A 24,234-nucleotide genomic window follows, 5' to 3' on the forward strand; every position below is an offset into this window, starting at 1 on the left:
CTCAGAGCCCCATCCTGCCTGCCTCAGAACTTCATCACAGCTGAGGAGCTGCGGAGAGAGCTGCCCCCCGACCAGGCTGAGTACTGCATCGCCCGCATGGCGCCGTACCAGGGCCCTGATGCCGTGCCCGGCGCCCTTGACTACAAGTCCTTCTCCACAGCCCTGTATGGCGAGAGCGACCTGTGAGGCCCCGGAGAGACCCAACCCAACACCCCCACGGCCTCCAGGAGGGGCCGGGGCAGCCCCACAGTCCCGTTCCTCCACTCTGTATCTATGCAAAGCACTCTCTGCAGTCCTCCGGGGTGGGTGGGTGGGTGGGCAGGGAGGGGCTGGGGCAGGCTCTCTCCTCTCTCTCTTTGTGGGTTGGCCAGGAGGTTCCCCCAACCAGGTTGGGGGACTTGGGGCCAGTGCTTCTGGTCTGGTAAATATGTATGATGTGTTGTGCTTTTTTAACCAAGGAGGGGCCAGTGGATTCCCACAGCACAACCGGTCCCTTCCATGCCCTGGGGATGCCTCACCACACCCAGGTCTCTTCGTTGGCCGCGAGGTCTCTTCAAGGCCTCCCCAATCCAGGCCAAAGCCCCATGTGCCTTGTCCAGGAACCGCCTGGGCCATGCGAGGGGCCAGCAGAGGGCGCCACCGCCACCCGACGGCTGGGGACCCACCCCAGCCCCTCTCCCCTCCCTGCTCCAGACTCACTTGCCATTGCCAGGAGATGGGGGCCCCAACGAGCACCCCGCTTTCGCAGCAGAGGAGCTGAGTTGGCAGACCGGGCCCCCCTGAACCCCACCCCATCCCACCAGCCCCGGCCTTGCTTTGTCTGGCCTCACGTCTCAGATTTTCTAAGAACCAAAAAAAAAGAAAAAAAAACACAAAACAAAAACCAAAAAAAAAAAAATCACAAAAAACACAAAAAAATATAAAAAAATTAAAAACTTTCAGAGAATTACTATTTACTTTATTAACTTACGGATTTATTATATAAATATATATTCACTTAGCAACATATCTCTGCCGTCTCTCCTGCTCTCATAATGAAGACATAGCCGATTTTCTGCCCGGGCCCCTTGCTGATGCTCCTCCAGGTCTGCGTCAGGCGTGGGTCTCTGGGGACCCTCCAGAGGTGGAGGTGGGCTGCTGGCCTGGCTGCCTGGTGATTGATGGTTTTGCTCCCCCTACCTTTTTTTTTTTTTTTTTTGAGTTTTTCTGATTGATTTTTTTTTTTTTCTCGGTTTCTGGATAAACCACCCTCTGGGGACAGGATAATAAAACATGTAATATTTTTAAGAAGGATTCCTGCGGCGTCATCTTTTTTTCTCTCTCCCATGTCTGTCCTCCACCTCCTAGGAGAGCCAGGGCAGAGCTAGCACTGTCTTAAGCTGTAAACGTGGACTAGCTCGTGTCATCTGCTTGAGAGGGGCTGTTGCTGTTCTTCTGAGTGAGGAGTACACAGGCCAGAGTGGTCGCCCGGCTGTGAGCAGTGAGGGCCAGAGACCAGCCCCAGGCAGGTGGATGCCAGAGAGAGCCGCACCTGTGCCAGGCAGGGCCTAGGGAGGTGGTCTTGCTCAGCAACCCTGCCCCAAGCAGCAGGTGCGCCCATCCTGAGATCCTAGGAGAAGGTGGCCACCTCCATCCACTAAGGAAGAGAAGGAAGACAGTGGCTCGAGGCATGGAGCTTCCGGGACGGAGCCTGAGCTCCCGTCTCTCCCACCTGGCTCACCTGTCTGTGGGTCAGGCAGATGACCCCCTCACCCCCATCCAGGTGCTGGCTGCAGTGGCCTATGCAGAGAGGGGCAGAGTGAGTGCCCACCAGTCCCCGTACCCCTTCCCCCCGTGCGCCCCTGTGCCAGGGGTGGTACTCACAGAAGATGCAGGTGAGCTGGGCCACACAGGACACGAACCGCTCGAAGTCCACACGCAGACGGCTATCCCGGTAGCGGCTGGTGAGGGCCTGGGTCAGCTGGTTGTTCAGGTGGAAGCCTAGGGGGAGGCTGCTTCTGAGCCCAGCGGCCCACAGGGAACCCACCTTGGCATTGCATCCCCATCCCACCACCTCAGGAAGGACACAGATGCCACAGGGTGTCACACCCCAACTCTGCCCCATCCCGGCAGGGTGAGCACGGGCTGATCCCTTCAATCCTCTGGGCTTGTTATGTTTGCTCATCCATCAAACGGGGACTAAGACAGCTCCGACCCCATAGGGTGTGTGAAGACAGAGCGCTCAGGACAGCGTCTGACACGTGACTCGGTGTGTGGGCACTGTTGCTCCTTAAATCCTGTGGGGCTTTCTCCTTGCTAATGGGCACTGGAGGATATTTCTGTGCAGCAAAAAATATAGTCAATCCCACATGGAATCAGTTTCCTTACAGTCCACCTCAGGCGATTTCTAAGCTGAGAAACCAGGTCTGCTGTGCAGTCTCATTGGAGGCTTTTAAAAACCCAAAACAATGGGTTCTTGACCCCTTCTGAGATGCAAGGTTGTGCCTGATGACCTCCTTCGTCTCCCACACGGCCAGACAAACCCAGTTCCAAGGACCATTTCATGGGCTTCTGCTGCTTCCAAAGCCCATCTTCACTCCCATTCTGTGTGTTCATTCTCTTCACAAATATCTACCAAGTAAGTGCCATTCCATGCTGTGCCCAGTACCAGGTGCTGTTTAACAGGAGGTCAGGTGGCCTGCAGCCTTTTCCTGCCCGTGTGACCTGCCCCAGGTCACTCTCCCTCTGGCATTCATCTGCCCTCGGGCATAGGGGTGGAGGCTGCCATGCCCAGGGCTATGGGGAAACCCAGCCAGATAGGGTGGAAGGACCCGAGAAGGGGCTGGAGCCCCTCAGCTGCCCCTGCAGGAGTTCCCGTTTGAGAAATTCTCAAGGGCACTTTTATCAGTTTCCTTCTTCCTGGAATAACTCCTGGCATGTAACAGGCACTCACTGGTACCAGACGCGTGAACACAAGCCTGCCACCTGCCACCTGCTGTGAGTCCTTGCTCCCTCACCTCCACTCCTATCTCCGGCTCAGCCTCTCCCTCTCTGCCCCACGTCTCCCAATCCTTGGCTGTCTCTGACCCCATTTCTCCCCCTTTGACTTGGGCTGTTTTTTTGTTGTTTTTTTTTTGAGACAGAGTCTCGCTCTGTTGCCCAGGCTGGAGTACAATGGCATGATCTTGGCTCACCGCAACCTCCGCCTCCCGGGTTCAAGAGATTCTCCTGTCTCAGCCTCCCAAGTAGCTGGGATTACAGGCACACACCACCACACCCGGCTAATTTTCGTAGTTTTAATAGAGATGGGGGTTTCGCCATGTTGCCCAGGCTGGTCTTGAACTCCTAGGCTCAAGCAATCTGCCTGCCTCAGCCTCCCAAAGTGCTGGCATCACAGGCGTGAGCCACCACACCCGTCTGGCTCTTTTCTTACACGTCTTGGACACTTGACCACCTTCTCTGGGTCTCACACTCACAGCCACACCCAAACCCTCTCCCTCTGGCTCTCCGACTCCATCACAGTCACCCCAGCCCCCATCTTCCTATGGCTCCCTCTACTGTGTGGTGGCAGACAGGCCCCGGAGTGGGGTTGGGGATCTGGGAACTCCAAGTTCTGACCCCAGCCCACTCTCCAAATCCCCTCCACATGAGGGTCACAGTCCTGTACTGTCTCATCTGCCTTGGAGCCCATGGAAAGCCTTGCTCTCTGGCTTCGTTTCTTGGTTAGGATGTTGTGCTGGGCTTGTTCCAGCTCATCAGGAGGAACTCAGCCTAGTTCCTCAGCAGAGGCCATTGGCCGGCTCTCTTTGGGGCTTTTGGTAATGAAAGCTGTGTTCTCCCATCACTAAGTGCTATGCCCTGCAGTGCATGGACGACTCCTCACCACCCTGTGTACTGGTTTTTTTTTTTTTTTTTTTTTTTTTGAGAGGCAGGCTCTTGCTCTGTTGCCCAGGCACAATCACGGCTCACTGCAGCCTCAGCCTCCCGGGCTCAAGCCATCCTCAAGCCTCAGCCTCTTGAGTGGCTGGGGCCATAGGTGTGAGCCACCACACCAGGCCCTGGCCATTTCAGAGAGGAAAATGGAGACTCGAAGAGATGAAGTCAAGTGCCCAGGGCCCCTCCTGGAATCAGCAGAGTGAGGATTCCAACCCCGGTGCACCAGAATCCAGAACATTCTACCATGCTGCCCTGGGGGCCAGAGCCTCTCAGACACCAGCTCCTAATCTTCCCCTTCCTGGAGGGGCCTCTCCCTCCCCCAGCACCCTACCAGGCACATCCCCTTTTCATGTCCTCCCCACCCCACACAAACCCCTTGCCCTCCTTCTTCCTTATTTGGCCTCTTTCAGGGTCGCCCAACCCCTGCCAGGGACCAGCAACAAGCTAAGGTGTGGGCTTGTGGATGGCCGCGGTGCAGACGGCCACAGCTGAGCAGGGGGACTTGGAGACAATGGGATGGGAGAGAACAGGTCCTGTCCCCATGACCACCCCAGGACCCTGTCCACACCTGCCGCATTCAGCGCCAGCCTCAGCTCGTAGGAGTTCATGGTTCCAGAGGCGTCCTCATCAAACTTGTCGAATATGGCCTAGGCAGGAAGGATGAGTCAGGGCTACTCTCCAGGCCCTGAAGAGGGCTGCCAATGGGGCCTCCCAGTCAAGACAGCCTGGTGCCCATCCCAACTCCCTTTCTTCTGGTATGGACCCCCAGCAAGCAGCCTAACCAGTTTGGACTTCTGTTTTCCAATCTGTAAAATGGGAATAAGAGCAATATCCCCAGAGGACAAGCTGAGGCTGGGCGGGGGCAGGGATATCCCAAGCAGATCTTTCTAAGTCAGCATAGTCCAGTACCCCCTTTCCCTGGGGGCCTGATAGCCCACAGGGTGCCTATGTCTCCGTTAGTAAAGGTTTCTCTCTTTCTGGGAAGAGGCCCAGTCTCCCACCTCACCTGCCACTCCAGGAGGTGGCCCCAGAGCTGCTGGAAGTGGTGTAAAGCCAGGCTTTGCCCATGCTGTGTTGGGGGTAGGGGGCATCTGGTTAAGGTCAATCTCTCCAGAAGGGGAGGAGAGACCCCAACATCCCCTTCCCCACTCCCTCCCTCACCCAGGCACTGCCCCCCATGTACCCCGAAACACTGCAGCAGCTGCTCACAGGTCCTGAGCCCGATCTCTCTGGGGGTACGGGTGCGGGTATGGGCCCTGGCTACAGGAAAAACAAAATCAAACCACAGCACTTCTGCATTCTGGCCACCACTTTAAGGGCTGTGTGGATGTGACTCCCTTAAGCAAGTGATGTTGTCAGTCCCATATTATAGAAGCCGAGGCACAGGGAGCCAGTGACTACTGTGCCTAGCAGGGCTGGGATTCAAATCCACGCAGGGGGTGCCCAGTCTGTGCTCAAGTCAGCCTTGCCTTTCAGCGGAAGGAGAGCTTGCGAGCAGCCGTGGCCCAGGTCACGAGGCCCACACAAGATCCCCTGCAGGGAGATGCTGCCAGGCTGAGCCCTGGCTTCCTGAGCCCAACTCCCAGCAGCACGGTGGGTTCATAGACATAGGGTGGCACGGGCTCTGGTTGCAGGACCCCTGGCTAAGACCCCTCCTCCTGCCCCCATCCCAGCCAACTCACCAGGCTCCAGGGCAATGCTTAGTAAGGCCTGGAGCTGAAAGGCATTGAGTTCTTCCTCCTAGTCCAGGAAAGAGGGCTTATGAGACCATTTACTCATCTAGCTGCTCTGGGCCAAGCCCTGTGCTAGGGACACGGCAGGAGCTGACAGAGCCTCAGAGCCTTAGCTCCAGGAGTGGGGGAGACAGACCTGTCCCCACAGGGCCAGGGCTGTGAAGGGGGAAGCACCGGGCTGTGAGAGCTGGTGGGGGGCCAGCAGACCGGCCTGGGGGAGGGTCAGGGAGAACTTCCAGGGCTGGGCACCTTAGATGAAGCCTGAGCCTGCCCGGAGGTGTCAGGAGGGAGAGGGTGGGTGGTCCAGAGAGAGGATGGTCCAGGGAGAGGGTGGTCCTGGGAGAGGATATGGACTGAGCCCAAGGCCCTGAGGCAGGAAGGAGCTGTGAGCATTTCAAGAAAAGGTCAGGAGATTTAAGCCCGGAGGGAGGAAAAAGCAAGCAAAATGAGACACCTGAGATGCTGGGGTGGGGGAAGGGGGGTCCCCAAGGGGAGGCCGCAGCGGGATGCCCCCTCAGCCCAATCCCCCTCCTCACCTCTCCAGCCAGCTCCTGAAACAGCTGCTCCAACCCCAGCTCCAGTGGCAGGTAGGCGCCCTGCGGCATAGCAGAAGTTTAGTGCTGGCCCAGACCCCTGCCCCATCCCGCCCCTCCCGGGACAGTCCCCACCTGGAGAAACTGCAGGTCTGCGCTGATCACGTCGTCGATCTCCCTGCAAATTACAGATGGGAAGTGGGGAGGGGACGGTTTGCCCCAGCTGGGGCTGTGTGGGACGGGATCTCAGGTGGGGACCGTGGAGCCCTGGGCTCATCGGGGCGGGGCGGGGCGGGGCGGGGCGTTCTGGGGGCGGGTCAGGTCTCGGGGGTCTCGGGGGTCTCGGGGGTCTCGGGGGTCTCGGGGCCTGTCTAGGCAGGGATGGGGTAGGATTTGGGTGCCCGGGGCTCACACGGCCGTGTGGCGCCGCTCGGAAAAGACACGCAGAGTGAAGTCGGCCTCGTCGCCGGCGTGGGCGGCGCTCGGCACCACAAGGTAGTGGCCGGGGCGCAGGCGGCAGCGGCGGGTCACGTCGCGGCGGGCACTGAGGGGCGAGCGGTCGGCGCGCAGCAGCCGCGGCAGGAGCGTGCGGCTGCGCGGGGAGTCCCAGAGGCCCAGCAGCTGGGGACGGGGCGGCGTGACCACGGGGCGGCGTGACCACGGACCAAGCTTACCCCGGCCCTTCATCCCCACACCCTCCAGCGCGCCGCGTCCACCCTACCCAACCCCTGTCCACACCTCCCCTGCCCCCGGACCCGGCTCTGCCCCCCACCCCCAGGGCAGGTTGACCAAGCCCCAGGGCAGGTTGACCCCATCCCAGACTCACCTCCTCTGGAATCTGAAAGAAGCAAAAACAAAGGGCGTCGGGGTCGGGGTCGGGGTCGGGGTCGGGGTCGGGGTCGGGGGCGGGGACGTCGGGGCGGGGACGTCGGGGCGGGGACGTCGGGGCGGGGCGTCGGGGCGGGGGGTCGGGGCGGGGGCCGGGGGGCGTCGGGGCGGGGGCGGGGGGGCGTCGGGGCGGGGGCGGGGGGGCGCCGGGGCGGGGGAGGGGAGGGCGTCGGGGCGGGGGAGGGGAGGGCGTCGGGGCGGGGGAGGGGGGCGTCGGGGAGGGCGGGGCGTCGGGGCGGGGGAGGGCGGGGCGTCGGGGCACCGGGGGCGTCGGGGCACGGGGGGCGTCGGGGGGGCGTCGGGGCACGGGGGGCGTCGGGGGGGCGTCGGGGCACGGGGGGCGTCGGGGCACGGGGGGCGTCGGGGCAGGGGCAGGGGCGGGGGGGCCGTCGGGGCGGGGGGCGGGGGGCCGTCGGGGCGGGGGGCCGTCAGGGCGGGGGGGCCGTCGGGTTGGGGGGAGGGGGGGCCGTCGGGGCGGGGGCGGGGGGGGCCGTCGGGGCGGGGGCGGGGGGCGGGGGCGTCGGGGCGGGGGGCGGGGGGCGGGGGCGTCGGGGCGGGGGGCGGGGGCGTCGGGGCGGGGGCGTCAGGGCGGGGGCGCGTCGGGGCGGGGGCGGGGGGGCGTCGGGGCATCGGGGCGGGGGGGCGTCGGGGCATCGGGGCGGGGGGGCGTCGGGGCATCGGGGCGGGGGGGCGTCGGGGCATCGGGGCGGGGGGGCGTCGGGGCATCGGGGCGTGGGGGCGTCGGGGCGTGGGGGCGTCGGGGCGTGGGGGCGTCGGGGCGTGGGGGCGTCGGGGCGTGGGGGCGTGGGGGCGTGGGGGCGTGGGGGCGTGGGGGCGTGGGGGCGTCGGGGCGTGGGGGCGTCGGGGCGTGGGGGCGTCGGGGCGTGGGGGCGTGGGGGCGTGGGGGCGTGGGGGCGTGGGGGCGTGGGGGCGTCGGGGCGTGGGGGCGGGGGGCGCGTCGGGGCGGGGGGGGCGTCGGGGCGGGGGGGGCGGGGGCGGGGGGGCGTCGGGGCGGGGGCGGGGGGGGCGTCGGGGCGGGGGCGGGGGGGCGTCGGGGCGGGGGCGAGGGGGGCGTCGGGGCGGGGGCGAGGGGGGCGTCGGGGCGGGGGCGAGGGGGGCGTCGGGGCGGGGGCGAGGGGGGCGTCGGGGCGGGGGAGAGGGGGGCGTCGGGGCGGGGGAGAGGGGGGCGTCGGGGCGGGGGAGAGGGGGGCGTCGGGGCGGGGGAGAGGGGGGCGTCGGGGCGGGGGAGGGGGGGCGTCGGGGCGGGGGAGAGGTGGCCGCCGCTCAGGGTCTCCTCACTGCCCCTTCTCATCTCTGTGCCCTCTTCCTCTTTCTTCGTTCTATTAGACCCTTATTGAACTTTTGCCCCGCAGTCCCCGACCCAGGCCCTCGCCGACCCCTCCCCAACTCTTCCTTCCCTATCTGCGCTCTCAGTGCCTTCTCTGTCTCCTTGGTCCCCTCTGGCCCTTCTAACCCCTAGCCTCTCTGTTCCTAACCTCACCCCTCTGTCTCCTTGGTCCCCTCTTTCCCTTCTAACCCCCAGCCTCTCTCTGTCCCCTAAACCTCACCCTTCTGTCTGTCCCTGAGCCCCTCCCTCTCATTCCCTTAGCTCCCTCTCTCCTCTGAGACCTGGCCCCCAGCCCTACTAGCCCCCTACTCCCTTCCCGCGCCGTCACCTCTTGGCCCTGCTCCCCCAACTCCTCCCCGATCCCTCTCAGCCCCACCCCTTCACCACTCCCCTCTTCCCCCTTGGCCCCGCCCTCCACACCTCCCCTCTTCCCATTGGCCCCGCCCCTCCATGCCTCTCCCGCTCCTTGGCCCCGCCCCGCCCCGCCCCTCTACCCTCCGGGTTCCCTCGAGCCTCAGCTTTGCCCAGGACCTCACCTGGAACACGTGGAAGCCCACGGTGAGGTAAGTGAGGCCCTTGGCTCTCAGGCGCCGCCGGTTGCGCTGGATGAGGGACAGAAGGACCGTGCACTTGGGCGTGCGGCCCCCCTGCACTGGGCCCCGTGCCCCTGCAGCCCCCCAGCCCCCCCAGGGCCCTTCCTCATCCTCGTCCTCCTCATCAGGCTCCAGCAGCGTTAAACGGAACTGAGGATTGGTCCAGAAGGTTTCTAAGGGAGGAGGAAAAAAGGGGGTTTCCCAGCTGGCCACAGCGCCCCCCCACCCCGGGAAGCTTCTCAGGGCCCCTCAGGCCTCACCAGCATTAGGCTGGCTCCCGCCGGAGTTGAAGCCGCGCACCCAGCGGCCTTGGAAGGTGTGGACGTGCCAGCCGCCCCCCTCTGGGCTGGGGCCCAGCACCTCCGGGCTCAGCGAGCAGATCTGCACCGTGTCGAAATGGAGGAGGAAGTCCCGCAGCTCCATCCTGCACGGTGACCCAGTCAGACCCTGCCCGGCCCCACCTCGAGGAGGTCCCAAGATCCCGGAAATGATTCCCAGATCCTAAAGCCCCTCACATTTCTTAAATATTGCCAAATACCCTTCAGGCTCCAGAAATGACCCCCAAATGGCTGGGCCTCTAGCTCCCCCAAATTCCTCCAAGTCCTCAGATATGCCCCACAAATCACCAAGATTCACAAGCTGCCCCCAAATATCGTTAAATTGGCACCAACCCCCAAATAGCAAGACCCTCAGACTCTAAATTACCAACAAGTATCCTTCAGCCCCTCAACATTGCCAAATCTCAAGAAATGCCCCAAATATCACCAAGCCTTCCTCCATTGCCCTAAATACTGCCCATCCCTTTCAACCCTCCATAGAGAACTATGCCTTCAAAGTCCCCTAATATTACTACTTTTTAAAACCCGCTCCAATCAGAGGCTAATATTACTACCAATTCTTCCTCGACTTCCCAAAATAGAACCTGGCCCCAAAATTACCACCGATGTACACAGTTTCCCCCTATTAGGACCCATCCTTCAACTGGGGCTTGCCCTCCCTGAACCCCTTGGCATGGAGACCCTCCCAGAGGCAGAGCTGGGACCCTGACAAACTGACCAGAACTCGCCATCCTCCTTTTTCACCAGCAGGGCATCGCGGCACTCGGTGGGGAGTGTGTCCCAGCGTGGGCAGCTGGAGAGACTGCGGTGTGAGGGGCGGGCAGGTGGGGTCCAGCCCCATACCGACCCCAGACCCCTCCCACCTGTCGCTCCAGGCCCCCGTCCACTCCACGCGGCCCCATGGGTTCCGCAGCCGCAGCAGCCGCACCTTGGTGAAGCCCAGGAACACCTGGGGCAGCATTGTCAGTGGGGGTGATGCCTGGACATGGCCTGCCACCCCACCCATGGGGGACACTTACCTTGTGTGTGCCCGTGACGGAATACGCGTGTCCCTTTACCAGGCCTTCTTCCGTGCGGTACTCACCCCGATCACTCTGGGCAGGGGATGGGATGGTGAGGCCGAGGTAGGGGACAGGAGGGCAGCTGCTCCTCCCTGCCCCCAACCTCCTGCCACCAAGGCAGGAGCCAACCAGAGCACTGAACTGAATGGCTCTCAGCTCAGAGACCATGTCAGAGTTAGTGACTGAAGGCAAGAGAGAAAAGGAGAGGAAGGGAGATGGAAATGAGACAAAAGGAGATGGAGGTACAGGCTCACGCCTGTAATCCCAACACTTAGGGAGGTCGAGGTGGAAGGACGGCTTGAGGCCAGGAGTCCAAGACCAGCCTGAGCAACATAGCAAGACCCCAAGTCTACAAAAAATTTAAAAATTCAACAGGCATGGTGGTGCGCACCAGTGGTCCCAGCTACTCTGGAGGCTGAGGCAGGAGGATCCCTTGAGCCCAGAGGTCAAGGCTATAGTGAGCTATGATGACACTACTGCACTCTGGCCTGGGTAACAGAGTGAGATGAGACCCTGCCTCCAAATACAAAAACAAAATAGATGGAAAGAGGGCCTGGTGTGGTGGCTCACACCTGTAATCCCAGCACTTTGGGAGGCCGAGGTGGGGAGATCACAAGATCAGGAGACTGAGACCATCCTGGCTAACTCGGTGAAACCCCATCTCTACTAAAAATACAAAAAATTAGCTGGGCATGGTGGCGGGCACCTGTAGTCTACTCAGGAGGCTGAAGCAGGAGAATTGCTTGAACTCAGGTGGCAGAGGTTACAGTGAGCCAAGATCGTGCCACTGCACTCCAGCCTGGGCAACAGAGCAAGATTCCATCTCAAAAAAAAAAAAAAAAAAAATAGATGGAAAGAGGAGAGACAGAAACATAGAGACAAAGAAAGATACAGAAGAAACAAACAGACACAAAAGAAAAAGAGAAGCAGTAACTCTGTAGAGGATTTATGTAAATGAATGAGTGAAGGAGTTAGATCAACTCACTGAATGAGTGTGTCATGGGGTCACAGATGAACACATGACCCAAGCTAAGCCCACGAGAATTAATCCTGGGACTTTTACTGAAATTCTCAGAAAGAGGCACTCTTTTTTTTTTTTTTTTTAATAACCCCTGGTGTAGTAGGAGATACCTGCAGCTATGGGGGACCCTTTTATGCCCATGAGGGGAGAGTCTGGCTGAGAGTGACACTAACGCAAAATGAGAAATAAACAAACATAGTTGCAACACTCTCAGCATCTGGATCCAGCTGTGCCTGAAGCCCCTGATTCATGAGAGCAAATGTATTTAATTTTGACTAGTTAGATTTATGAGCGAGCCTAAGCCAGTAACAGAAGCAGAGAAGAACAGAGGAAGCACTCCGCCCACCCCACCACAACCCTGACTGTGCTCTGGTCCTGGTGGGGGTTCCGCATGTGAGTCCAGGTCTCTTACCAGGGCAGTGGCGCCCACGAGGGACTCCTTGGCCAGTGCATGGCGCAGGGCAGAGAAGAGCCCCATGCTGTTTTGTCTCAGATAGAGCACCTCACCCACGCCGCCTGTGAAATCCACAAAAGCCTCATTCATGTGGCCGCCCCGCATCACCTCATAGGAGCCGTGGAGCCTGTGGGGGCAGATCTGGGGTGAGGGCTGAGGCAAGTACGAGCATCTCAGGCACCCCTGCCCTGGGATCTGCAGGGGCCCGTGTCTCAGGGTGTGGAATCCCCAGAGGAAATTCCTGAAGTTTTGAGACTTTTTTCAGGGTCACCCTGTGGCCTAGGCCGGAGTAAAGTGGCATGATCTCATCTCACTGTAGCCTCAAACTCCCGGGTTCAAGCGATCCTCCTCCCACCTCAGCCTCCCGAGGAGCTGGGCCCACAGGTGCACACTGCCACACCCAGCTAAAACAATTTCAGACTCTTGGCTGGTCATGGTGGCTCATGCCTGTAATCCCAGCACTTTGGGAAGCCAAGGCAAGTGGATCACCTGAGGTCAGGAGTTCGAGACCAGCCTGGCCAATACGGTGAAACCCCGTCTCTACTAAAAATACAAAAATTAGCTGGGCGTGGTGGCGCATGCCTGTAATCCTAGCTACTTGGGAGGCTGAGGCAGGAGAATCGCTTGAACTCGGGAGGCGAAGGTTGCGGTGAGCCAAGATCACGCCATTGCACTCCAGCCTGGGCAACAAGAGCAAAACTCCATCTTAAAAAAAAAAAAAAAAAAAAATTCAGACTCTTGACAGGGGGAACTGTGACACACACAGAAGCCCTTGGAGATTGGGCCTGTGGTCCTTGGGGTGACCAGGACTTCGGTTTGGCAGGGGGCATGGGAGAGCTGTGTTAGAATTCTGAGAGTCCTGGTGCTGTGTCTGAAACCTTGAGCCTCTGGTAGATGTCCGCTTTGGGGGTCATCCCTATGGGGGCTTGTCAGGAATTTCAGAGCCTCGGAATGGGGAAAAGGCAAAGATTTCAGGGTCCCAGGGTGACACCCAATATTTTGGGGGTACTTTAGATTTCTCAATGGACCAGGAGAGACAATCTAAGATTATAGCTCACCCGAGGGGATAAATCCCAGATTTGGCGAATCCAGGGCCTGATATATGAGATTTCAGGATCCTTAAGAATTATGGGTGACTGGGGGTCTCCAGGAATGTTTTGTGTGAAATATTGATGGAGAGAGGGGTTTAAGATTTGAAGGTACAGCTGAGCACAGTGGCTCACATCTGTAATCCCAGTACTCTGGGAGGCCGAGGAAGGTGGATCACCTGAGATCAGGAGTTAGAGACCAGCCTGACCAACATGGTGAAACCCCATCTCTACTAAAAATACAAAAATTAGCCAGGCATGGTGGTGCGCTCCTGTAATCCCAGCTAGTCGGGAGGCTGAGACAGGAGACTCACTGGAACCTGGGAGGCAGAGGCTGCAGTGAGCCAAGATCGCGCTACTGCACTCCAGCCTGGGTGACAGAGTGAATGAGACTCTGTCTCAAAAAAAAAAAAAAGACGTGAAGTTGCTCAGGTGATGTTGTGATATGAGGGTTCTGGGGGTTGTCACTTGGTTTGGGATTCTTGGTGGGGTGTTTGGAGGATTGCAGAGCTTGGGGGACTCTGGGTCCCCCTGTGGCTTGATGCCTGCTGCGGGGACTTGGGGCTGCAGCTGGTTGGAACTGGGGTCCTCACTTGGCGTAGGCCTTCTCCAGGAGTGGGGCCCAGAACTCGTTCCGCTGTTCCGAGCGCACGAACATCAGCTTCCCCTCGTGCACGGGCAGCCTGTCATCCACCACGACGTCCATCCAGCGGCCAAACTGCCAGAGCTGGCGGGAGAAGATGCAGGGCCGGACTCGGCTTCACAACCTCCAAGCCTACCTGGGCCCTGCCTCTGGGCCCTGACTCTGCTGTGCCAGTCCCAGAGTCAGGAATTACAGCCCCAAGTCAATGTTAACTATGAAATCCATATCGCTGGCCGGGTGCGGTGGCTCACACCTGTAATCCCAGCACTTTGGGAGGCCGAGGCAGATGGATCACGAGGTCAGGAGTTCGAGACCAGCCTGGCTAAGATGGTGAAACACCGTCTCTACTAAAAATACAAAAAAATTAGCTGGGCATGATGGCGGGTGCCTGTAATCCCAGCTACTCAGGAGGCTGAGGCAGAGAATTGCTTGAACCCAGGGGCGGGGCAAACGTTGCAGTGAGCAGAGATTGTGCCACTGCACTCCAGCCTGGGTGACAGAGCAAGACTCCATCTCAAAAAAAAAAAAAAAGAAAGAAAAAAAAAGAAAAATCCATATCACCAAGTCACCATGGGGGAAACTGAGACATGGGCAGAGGAACTGAGTTGTACCTGGAAATGGAAGACGCCTGCGTAGCCATGCTGGAAATCCTGTCCAGGAGGGACCACCCGGCGCAGGAGCCGGGGATACAGAGTAAGGGAGGCGGCGGCTGCAAGGAACCAGCAGTTACCTGGGAGGAGAGGCCAGGATTAGGTGAGGATGGAAGGAGGGAGGCCTGGCGCGGTGGCTCATGCCTCTAATCCCAGCATTTTGGGAGGCCAAGGCAGGAAGATCACTTGAGCCCAGGAGTTCAAGACCAGCCTGGCCAACATGGCACGACTCCACTACAAGAAAATTTAGGCCGGGTGCGGTGGCTCACGCCTGTAATCCGAGCACTTTGGGAGGCCAAGGCAGGCGGATCACGAGGTCAGGAGTTTGAGACCAGCCTGGCCAACATGATGAAACCCCATCTCTACTAAAAATACAAAAATTAGCTGGGTGTGGTGGCAGGTGCCTGTAGTCCCAGCTACTTGGGAGGCTAAGGCAGGAGAATGGCTTGAACCCGAGGTGGAGGTTGCAGTGAGCCGAGATTGCCCCATTGCACTCCAGCCTAGGGGACAAGAGCCAGACTCCATCTCAAAATAAAATAAAATAAAATAAAATAAAAATTAAAAAAAAATTTAAAAATTAGCTGGGCATGGTGGCATGCGCCTGTAGTCCCAGCTACTTGGGAGGCTGAGGCAGGAAGATTGCTTGAGTCCAGGAGGTTAAGGCTGCAGTGAGCTATGATGGTGCCACTGTATTCCAGAATGGGTGAGAGTGAGACCCCATCTCAAAAAGAAAGAAAGAAGGAAGGAGGGAGAGAGAGGACTAGGGAGAAAAGAGACTGAGGAGGGATCCAGGGGCCGGGAGTGGGGGGACCAAGGGATGGAGCTGTCAGGATTCCAGCTGAAACTGGCTGGATCTGAGGACTCAAGGTGGGTTCAGGGTCTCACCCAGGCTCCCCTGACACACGTCTGTGCGGCTCATGTCTTCACAGATGAACTTCGGCTCAGCACAGAACTCCTGTGGGTGGTGGGGGATTCCAGGCCTCAGCCCAAGAAAGCGAGGAAAGGTCACATCCAGAGGAGTGAGGGCCTCCAAGCCCATGAAAGGCCTGGAAGGCTGTGGGCAGGAGCATGGCTTCCCTGGGTCTCCAGAAGCTGTGCTGAGCCAGTCCCATGGTAGCCCCCTCCTCTCTCAGACCTGGGAGTCCAGGACCCAGCCCCTCCTCCCTCAGACCCAGGAGTCCAGATCCTCAGCATGCTCCTCCCTCAGACCCAGGAGTCCAGGCCTAGCCCCTCCTCCCTCAGACCCAACAGTCCAGGTCTCCAGCCCCTCCTCCCTCAGACCCAGGAGTCCAGGCCCAGGCCCTCCTCCCTCAGACCCAGGAGTCCAGGCCCAGCCCCTCCTCCCTCAGACCCAAGAGTCCAGGTCCCCAGCCCCTCCTCCCTCAGACCCAGGAGTCCAGATCCTCAGCATGCTCCTCCCTCAGACCCAGGAGTCCAGGCCCAGCCCCTCCTCCCTCAGACCCAGGAGTCCAGGCCCAGCCCCTCCTCCCTCAGACCCAGGAGTCCAGGCCCAGCCCCTCCTCCCTCAGACCCAGGAGTCCAGGCCCAGCCCCTCCTCCCTCAGACCCAGGAGTCCAGGTCCCCAGCCCCTCCTCCCTTAGACCCAGGAGTCCAGGCCCAGCCCCTCCTCCCTCAGACCCAAGAGTCCAGGTCCCCAGCCCCTCCTCCCTCAGACCCAGGTGTCCAGGCCTTGGCCTCTCCTCCCTCAGATCCAGAAGTCCAGGTCCAAGCATCCTCCTCCCTCAGACCCAGGAGTCCAGGTCCCCAGCCCCTCCTCCCTCAGACCCAGGAGTCCAGGTCTCCAATCCCTCCTCCCTGAGATCCAGAAGTCCATCCCTCCAGCCCCCTCCTCCCTCAGACCCAGTCCATGCCTCCAGCCACTCCTCCCTCAGACCAGGGAGTCCAGGCCCCCAGCCCTCCTCCCTCAGACCCAGGAGTCCATGCCTCCAGCCCCTCCTCCCTCAGACCCCGGAGCCCAGACCCCAGCCACACTTTACATGGGGCCTCATCCATTTCACGCCTTTGGCCTTCTCCGAGTCCGGCCCCAGCTGGTCATAGCCAAGGGCATCAGGGCCAGCAGGGAAGGAAGGGTCGCGGAACAGGATCCCCGAATCCAGGCAGGCTGCCCGGATTGCCTCATAGCTCTGGCCCCGAAAGAGCTGCAGGCCCCCGGCTCCGACCCCAGCCTCCTCGTCCACGAGCTGGATGGTGACCCTCCCACTGCTGGACGCCATCTGGACACTGGCCTCACAAGCCGGCACCAGGCCCTTTAACCTCCTGAGTCACGGGGGCGGGGCCTCTCCTCCACTGGAGCCCCAGTGGGGGTCTTTAGGCAATGAGGAGCCTTCCCTCGTTAATATTAATTGATGGTTTGGGGTGCTGGGGAGCAGGGACGCCTCTTCAGTGGTTTTCTCCCCAGGGCGTGGGGCCTTCAGTTGTGGCCAAGGTAGCAGCTTAATGGGCTTGGCCAGCAGCAGGAGAGAAGGCGGGCAGAGCTGAGGGAGGACCGGCTGCCGCTGTCAGAGCACCAAGAAGGAGGTCAGTGTGGGGGTGTGCTTCTGCCTACTTAAGCCTGTGAGGCTGGGAAAGGAGGCGGGTTTACTTCAGTGTCTCTATCTCTCAGACTGCCTCTCCCCCGCTCCCTCTGACAGTTTCTCTCTCCCCGCCTTCATGTTTCTTCTCCATCAGTATCTGGAGTGCAGTGGCACGATCTCAGCTCACTGCAACCTCCGCCTTCTAGGTTCAAGCGATTCTCCTGCCTCAGCCTCCCGAGTAGCTGGGATTACAGGCTCGTGTCACCATGCCCGGCTAATTTTTGTATTTTTTGGTAGAGAAGGGATTTTATCATGTTGACCAGGCTGGTCTTGAACTCCTGGCCTCAAGCAATCCACCCACCTTGGCCTCCCAAAGTGCTGGGATTACAGACATAAACCACTGTGCCCGGTCAGGTTTTGTTAAATTAAAAAAATTTTTTTAAAGTAGAGACAGGGGTGGCAGGGGTTGGTCCCATATGTTCCCCAGGCTGGTCTTAAACTGCTTTCCTCAAGTGATCCTCCTGCTTCCGCCTCCCAGAGAGCTGGGATTACAGATGTGAGCTACTGCACCTGGCCCTTTCTTGTTTTTTGTTTCTGGCAATATTTGTGTCTCTGTATTGCCCCATCTCCACCCCCTCCCCTGCTCTTGTTTTTTTTGTTTTTTTTTTTTTTTTGTAGAGATGGGGTGGGGATCTCACTTTGTTGCCCAGACTGGTTTCGAACTCCTGGGCTCAAGTGATCCTCCCTGCTTGGCCTCCCAAAGTGTTGGGATTACAGGCGTGAGCCACCACACGCGGCCCCTCTCTCTTTGTGTCTCTTTCAGCGTGTGTCTGTTCCTCTCTGTACCTGTCAGACCCAGGAGTCCAGGCCCCCAGCCCCTCCTCCCTCAGACCCTGTCAGTGTGCCTTGTGTCTGCCTCCCTGTCTCTTCTTCTCCATCCTTCTCTCTGTCCCTGTAACCCACATGTGGCTCCTCCATCATCTACCAAGGGACCCTGAGCTCCCCTCCGCTCACGCCCCCTAAACCCTCAGGATGTGCCTCTTCCCTCCCTGACAAGGTAGACTCAGCCTGCTTGCCCAGGGAGGCTGACCCTGGAGGGACAGCTCTGTACCTCTCCTGTGCTGGGAGCCATCTGGCGACCATGATGCCCTGCCCTGGCCCACGCCACTCAGGGTCTGGGTGGAGCAGTATTTCCCCCAAAGGACTCTGGAGCCACTGGAGGAAATGGGAGAAACAGGTACGGAGATGCCAGAACCTCAGCAGCGCTGGTCCCAGCAGACCTTCCACCCTCATTGAGGGTGTCTGCTGCCCTCCCAGAGCCTTGTCACCTCCATGCCACTCAGATGTCCCTCAAGCCTTCTGGCCTCCTTCCCCCCAAGTGGACCCACAGATATTGTCTAAGCCGCCCATGTACACGGCTACCAAAAGTGGGTTACAAAACAGGCTTTCTGGCTGGGCGTGGTGGCTCACACCTGTAATCCCAGCACTTTGGGAGGCCGAGGTGGGTAGATCACCTGAGGTCAGGAGTTCGAGACCAGCCTGGCCAATATAGTGAAACTCTGTCTCTACTAAAATACAAAAATTAGCCGGGCATAGTCACGGGCACCTGTAATCCCAGCTACTCAGAAGGCTGAGGCAGGAGAACCGCTTGAATCTGGGAGGCGGAGGTTGCAGTGAGCCGAGATTGTGCCACTGCACTCCAGCCTGGGTGACAGGGCAAGACTCCATCTCAAAAAAAACCCCAAAACAGGGCCGGGCGTGGTGGCTCACGACCATAATCCCAGCACTTTGGGAGGCTGAGGTGGGCAGAACACTTGAGGCCAGGAGTTCAAGACCAGCCTGGCCAACATGGTGAAACACCATCTCTATTAAAAATACAAAAATTAGGCTGGACGTGGTGGTTTACTACGCCTGTAATCCCGCACTTTGAGAGGCTGAGACGGGCGGGTGAGGAGTTCTAGACCAGCCTGGCCAACATGGTGAAACCCCATCTCTACTAAAAAATACAAAAAAATCAGCCAGGTGTGGTGGCACGCACCTGTAATCCCAGCTACTCAGGAGGCTGAGGTAGGAGAATCGCTTGAACCCGAGAGGTGGAGGTTGCAGTAAACCAAGACTGCAGTAACTCCATCTCAAAAAAAAAAAAAAAAAAAAAAAAAAAATTGGCTGGGCATGGTGGTACACACCTGTAATCCCAGCTACTCAGGAGGGTGAGGCAGGAGAATCGCTTGAACCTGGGAGGCGGAGGTTGCAGTGAGCCAAGATCACACCACTGCACTCCAGCCTGGGCGAGAGAGTGAAACTCCATCTCAAATAAAAATAAAAAAAAAACTGTTTTCTTCGTGTAGGATTGCCAAGCCTACCCCAGCCCCACGGGAGTCATATGGGAGTGCTTCCAGGATTAGGAGCCAGAGCACCTGGGTTCCAATCCCAGCTCTGCCACCTACACCTGTGTGTCTTTGGGCACATCACTTAACTTCTCTGTGCTTCAGTTTCCTCATCTCTGCAACGCGGATGATGATAGGGCGTACCTCGGAGGGTTGCTGTAGGAAGCGAATGAGTTCGTATGTGGGATGTGTTCAGAGAAGTACCTGACACAGAGTCGCTGCTCACTGCACGAGGCATTGACCATTCCTTGGCGTTCAAGAGTGTCTGCTGCCCTCCCAAAGCCTTGTCACCTCCATGCCACTCAGATGTCCCTCAAGCCTTCTGGCCTCCTTCCCTCCAAGTGGACCTACAGATATTGTCCAAGCCACCCACGTACATGGCTACCAAAAGTGGGTTACAAAATGGGCTTTCTGGCTGGGCGTGGTGGCTCACGCCTGTAATCCCAGCACTTTGGGAGGCCGAGGCGGGCGGCCTCGGCCATCCACGGTCACGTGTCTCCTTGGATCTGGGCTGCTGTTTCTTTCATCTGTTTGTTGGTTGGTTGATTTTTTGAGACAGTCTCGCTTTGTCACCCAGGCTGGAGTGCAGTGGCGTGATCTTGGCTCACTACAACCTCCGCCTCCCAGGTTCAAGTGATTCTCCTGCCTCAGCCTCCCGAGTAGCTGGGGTTACAGGCATGTGCCACCACGGCTGGCTAATTTTTGTATTTTTAGTAGAGACGGGGTTTCACCATATTGGTCAGGCTGGTCTTGAAAGCCTCACTTCAGGTGATCCACCCGCCTTGGCCTCCAAAAGTGCTGGGATTACAGACGGGAGCCACCGCACCCTGTCTTGCTGTTTCTTTTTTTGTACTGTTTTGTTTTGTTTCTGAGACAGGGTCTGACTCTGTTGCCCAGGCTGGAGTGCAGTGGCACAATCTTGGCTCACTGCAGCCTTGACCTCCCGGGCTCAAGCAATCCTCCTGCCTCAGCTTCCTGAGTAGCTGGGACCACAGGCTTGTGCCACCATACCCAGCTAATTTTTAGATTTTTTGGTGGAATGGAGTCTCACTTTGTTGCCAAGGCTGGTCTTGAATCCCTGAGCTCAAACAATCTTCCCATCTCGGCCTCCCAATGTGCTGGGATTATAGGCCTGAGCCACTGCACCTGGCCAGATGTACAACTTTCAAACCACTGAAGTAGTTTAAAATGAAAGGAAAAGAAAATGTAATCTATTTGGCAATGGTCAAAAAGCAAAGGAAAATGCAGCGAATCATAGAAAATAAAAGCAGAAAGCATCACACAATGACCTAAATAAAACCAAGCATATCAGTTATAACAACATTATGCAAACGTGTGAAACATACTTGGGTAAGTCAACAAACAAAATTCAACTGTTTAGCTTTCAAAACACTTTCCAAAGATAATAACACCAAGTTTTAAAATAAAAGGATTAGAAATAGGTATTAGTCAAAAGCAGATACACAAAAATCAGGGCAAATTTGATATTAGAGAAAACTGGATTTAAAGCATATAGCATTACTTTGGACAAAAGTAGTTATTTTCTATTGATAAAGTGTATGATCCAGAATGAAAAGTGATTGGACGGGTGCAGTGGCTCATGCCTGCAATCCCAGCACTTTGGAAGACTGAGGCAGGTGGATCACTTGAGGTCAGCAGTTCGACCTCGTTTCACATGGTGAAACCCCGTCTCTATTAAAAATACAAAAATTAGCTGGGCATAGTGGTGCATGCCTGTAATCTCAGCTACTCGGGAGGCTAAGGCTCAAGAATCACTTGAACCCGGGAGGTGGAGGTTGCAGTGAGCCCAGATTGTGCCACTGCACTCCAGCCTGGGTGACAGGACAAGACTCTGTCTAAAAAAAAAAAAGGCTGGGAGCAACGGCTCATGCCTGTAATCCCAGCAGTTTGGTAGGCCCAGACAGATGGATTACTTGAGGTCAGGAGTTCAAAACTAGCCTGGCCAACATGGTGAAACCTGGCTCTACTAAAAATACAAAAAGCCAGGTGTGGTGCGTGCCTGTAATTCCAGCTACTCAGGAGGCTGAGGCAGGAGAATCACTTGAACCTGGGAGGCAGAGGTTGCAGTGAGACACTGCACTCCAGCCTGGGTGACAGAGTAAGATTCCATCTCAAAAAAAAAAAAAAGTGATCATTTATTACACTATTAGAAACAAAAGGAAAAATACACAGAAACACAGTAGTGGTCACGGGTAATTTAAAACCGCCATTATTCTTCAAATATCAAGTGTTTTAAAATTTGATATTTTGAATAATAAGGTGAATTTAATATATATGCACACTCATTACATCTATATACACTCATGATTTTCAAGCATATATCAAACATTTACAAAGACTCGATTTAAAAAATAAAAGGCCGAGCACGGTGGCTCACGCCTGTAATCCCAGCACTTTGGGAGGCCGAAGCAGGCACATCACCTGAGGTCAGGAGTTCGAGACCAGCCTGGCTAACATGGTGAAACCCTGTTTCTACTAAAAATACAAAAATTAGCCGGGTGTGGTGGCAGGCGCCTGTACTCCCAGCTACTTGGGAGGCTGATACAGGAGAATCACTTGAACTTAGGAGGCAGAGGTTGCAGTGAGCCAAGATCGCACCACTGCACTCCAGCCTGGGCAACAGAGCAAGACTCTGTCTCAAAAAGAAAAAGAAAAGGCCGCGTGCGGTGGCTCATGCCTGTAATCCCAGCACTTTGGGAGGCTGAGGTGGGCGGATCGCAAGGTCAGGAGATCCAGACAATCCTGGCTAACACAGTGAAACCCCGCCTCTACTAAAAATACAAAATTTAGGCGGGCGTGGTGACATGTGCCTGCAGTCCCAGCTGCTGGGGAGGCTGAGGCAGGAGAATGGCGTGAACCCGGGAGGCGGAGCTTGCAGTGAGCCAAGATCATGCCACTGCACTCCAGCCTGGGCAACAGAGCGAGACTCTGTCTCAAAAAAAAAGAAAAAAGAAAAGAGCCTCTGAGACCAGCTGAACAACATCAAGCAAACAAACATATGTATAATACGACTCTGGGGAAAGGAGAGGAAAGAGTAGAAAATTTTTTGAAGCATTAATGGCTGGAAACTTATCAAACTTGGTGTAAACGTTAATTTACAGATTCAAGAAACTCAACAAACTACAAGAAGTATAAATACAGAGAGAGCCATGCCTAGATTCATCATAGTAAATGTCAGGCCTTTGAGCTAAAGCTAAGCTATCATATCTTTTGTGACTTGCACGTACACATCTAGATGGCCGGTTCCTGCCTTAACTGATGACATTTCACCACAAAAGAACCCCTCAGCCCCTTCTCCTTCACCCTTAGTGGCAAGTCCCGCTTTTCTGGGGGAGGGGCAACTACCCCAACCCCTTCTCTCCATGTCTCTACCCCTTCTCCACCTTTCTGGGGGAGTGGCAAGAACCCCTCAATCCCTTCTCCTTCACCCTTAGCGGCAAGTCCCGCTTTTCTGGGGGAGGAGCAGGAACCCCGACCTCTTATCTCTGCGCCCCGATCCCTTATTTCCGCGCCTGGACCTCTTATCTCTGTGCCCCATCCCTTATTTCTGTGCCCCGATCTCTTTTCTCTGTGCCCCAACCCCTTATTTCCGTGCCCCAACCCCTTCTCTGCTTTTCTGGAGGGCAAGAAGCCCCCACCCCTTCTCCGTGTCTCTACTGTCTTTTCTCTGGGCTTGCCTCCTTCACTATGGGCAAGCTTCCACCTTCCATTCCTCCTCCTCCTCCCTTAGCCTATGTTCTTAAGAACTTAAAACCTCTTCAACTCTCACCTGACGTAAAATCTAAGCGTCTAATTTCTTCTGCAATGCCGCTTGACCCCAATACAAACTCGACAGTAGTTCCAAATAGCCAGAAAATGGCACTTTCAATTTTTCCATCCTACAAGATCTAAATATTCTTGTCATAAAATAGGCAAATGGTCTGAGGTGCCTGACGTCCAGGCATTCTTTTACACATCAGGCCCTTCTTAGTCTCTGTTCCCAATGCAACTCTTCCCAAATCTTCCTTCTTTCCCTCCCTCCTGTCCCCTCAGTCCCAACGCTGAGTCTTTCTAATCTTCCTTTTCTACAGACCCATCTGACCTCTCCCCTCCTCGCCAGGCTGAGCTAGGTCCCAATTCTTCCTCAGCCTCCGCTCCTCCACCCTATAATCCTTTTATCACCTCCCCTCCTCACACCGGGTCCGGCTTACAGTTTCGTTCCGTGACTAGCCCTCCCCCACCTGCCCAGCAATTTACTCTTAAAAAGGTGGCTGGAGCCAAAGGCATAGTCAAGGTTAATGCTCCTTTTTCTTTATCCCAAATCAGATAGCGTTTAGGCTCTTTTTCATCAAATATAAAATCCAGCCCAGTTCATGGCTCATTTGGTAACAACCCTGAGACGCTTTACAGCCCTAGACCCTAAGTTCAAAAGGCCGTCTTATTCTCAAAATACATTTTATTACCCAATCTGCTCCCGACATTAAATAAAATTCCAAAAATTAAATTCCGGCCCTCAAACCCCACAACAGGACTTAATTAACCTCGCCTTCAAGGTGTACAACAATAGAGTAGAGGCAGCCAAGTAGCAACATATTTCTGAGTTGCAATTCCTTGCCTCCACTGTGAGACAAACTCCAGCCACATCTCCAGCACACAAGAACTTCCAGACGCCTAAACCGCAGTGGCCAGGCGTTCCTCCAGAACTGCCTCCCCCAGGAGCCTGCTACAAGTGCCAGCAATCTGGCCACCGGGCCAAGGAATGCCCGCAGCCCAGGATTCCTCCTAAGCCACGTCCCATCTGTGCAGGACTCCACTGGAAATCGGACTGTTCAACTCACCTGGCAGCCACTCCCAGAGCCCCTGGAACTCTGGCCCACGGCTCTCTGACTGACTCCTTCCCAGATCTTCTCGGCTTAGCAGCTGAAGACTGATGCTGCCTGATCGCCTCAGAAGCCCCGTAGACCATCACGGACACCGAGCTTTAAGTAACTCTCACAGTGGAAGGTAAGTCCGTCCCCTTCTTAATCAATACAGAGGGGTAGCACTCA

The 24,234-nt window shown here is 57.0% G+C and overlaps 2 protein-coding genes across 3 annotated transcripts in view; one reads left to right on the forward strand and one right to left on the reverse strand.

Annotated features, from left to right (window-relative positions):
• ACTN4 (actinin alpha 4) overlaps positions 1–1,293 on the forward strand; it is an 82,777-nt gene extending 81,484 nt beyond the window's left edge. For both annotated transcript variants that reach the window (XM_054462598.2, XM_054462600.2), the window contains exon 21: positions 28–1,293. In XM_054462598.2, the coding sequence (XP_054318573.2) occupies positions 28–186 (159 nt within the window). In that variant the 3' untranslated portion in view covers positions 187–1,293. The remainder of the gene's footprint in view (positions 1–27) is intronic.
• CAPN12 (calpain 12) lies at positions 1,072–16,809 on the reverse strand. Its single transcript, XM_054462603.2, has 21 exons — positions 16,263–16,809; positions 15,151–15,220; positions 14,227–14,345; positions 13,566–13,699; positions 11,843–12,011; positions 10,368–10,442; positions 10,212–10,297; positions 10,067–10,141; positions 9,271–9,434; positions 8,954–9,183; positions 7,008–7,019; positions 6,594–6,802; positions 6,317–6,359; positions 6,185–6,244; positions 5,598–5,655; positions 5,099–5,175; positions 4,922–4,984; positions 4,484–4,562; positions 1,864–1,980; positions 1,721–1,779; positions 1,072–1,636 (listed from the first exon to the last, which is right to left on the reverse strand). The coding sequence occupies exons 1-21, from the start codon at positions 16,497–16,499 to the stop codon at positions 1,610–1,612; spliced, it is 2,163 nt and encodes a 720-aa protein (XP_054318578.2). The 5' UTR covers positions 16,500–16,809; the 3' UTR covers positions 1,072–1,609.
• Between the last annotated feature and the right edge of the window lie 7,425 nt (positions 16,810–24,234).

The sequence above is a fragment of the Pongo pygmaeus genome, chromosome 20 (assembly GCF_028885625.2).
Source record: "Pongo pygmaeus isolate AG05252 chromosome 20, NHGRI_mPonPyg2-v2.0_pri, whole genome shotgun sequence".
In the NCBI taxonomy this organism is placed as follows: domain Eukaryota; kingdom Metazoa; phylum Chordata; class Mammalia; order Primates; family Hominidae; genus Pongo; species Pongo pygmaeus.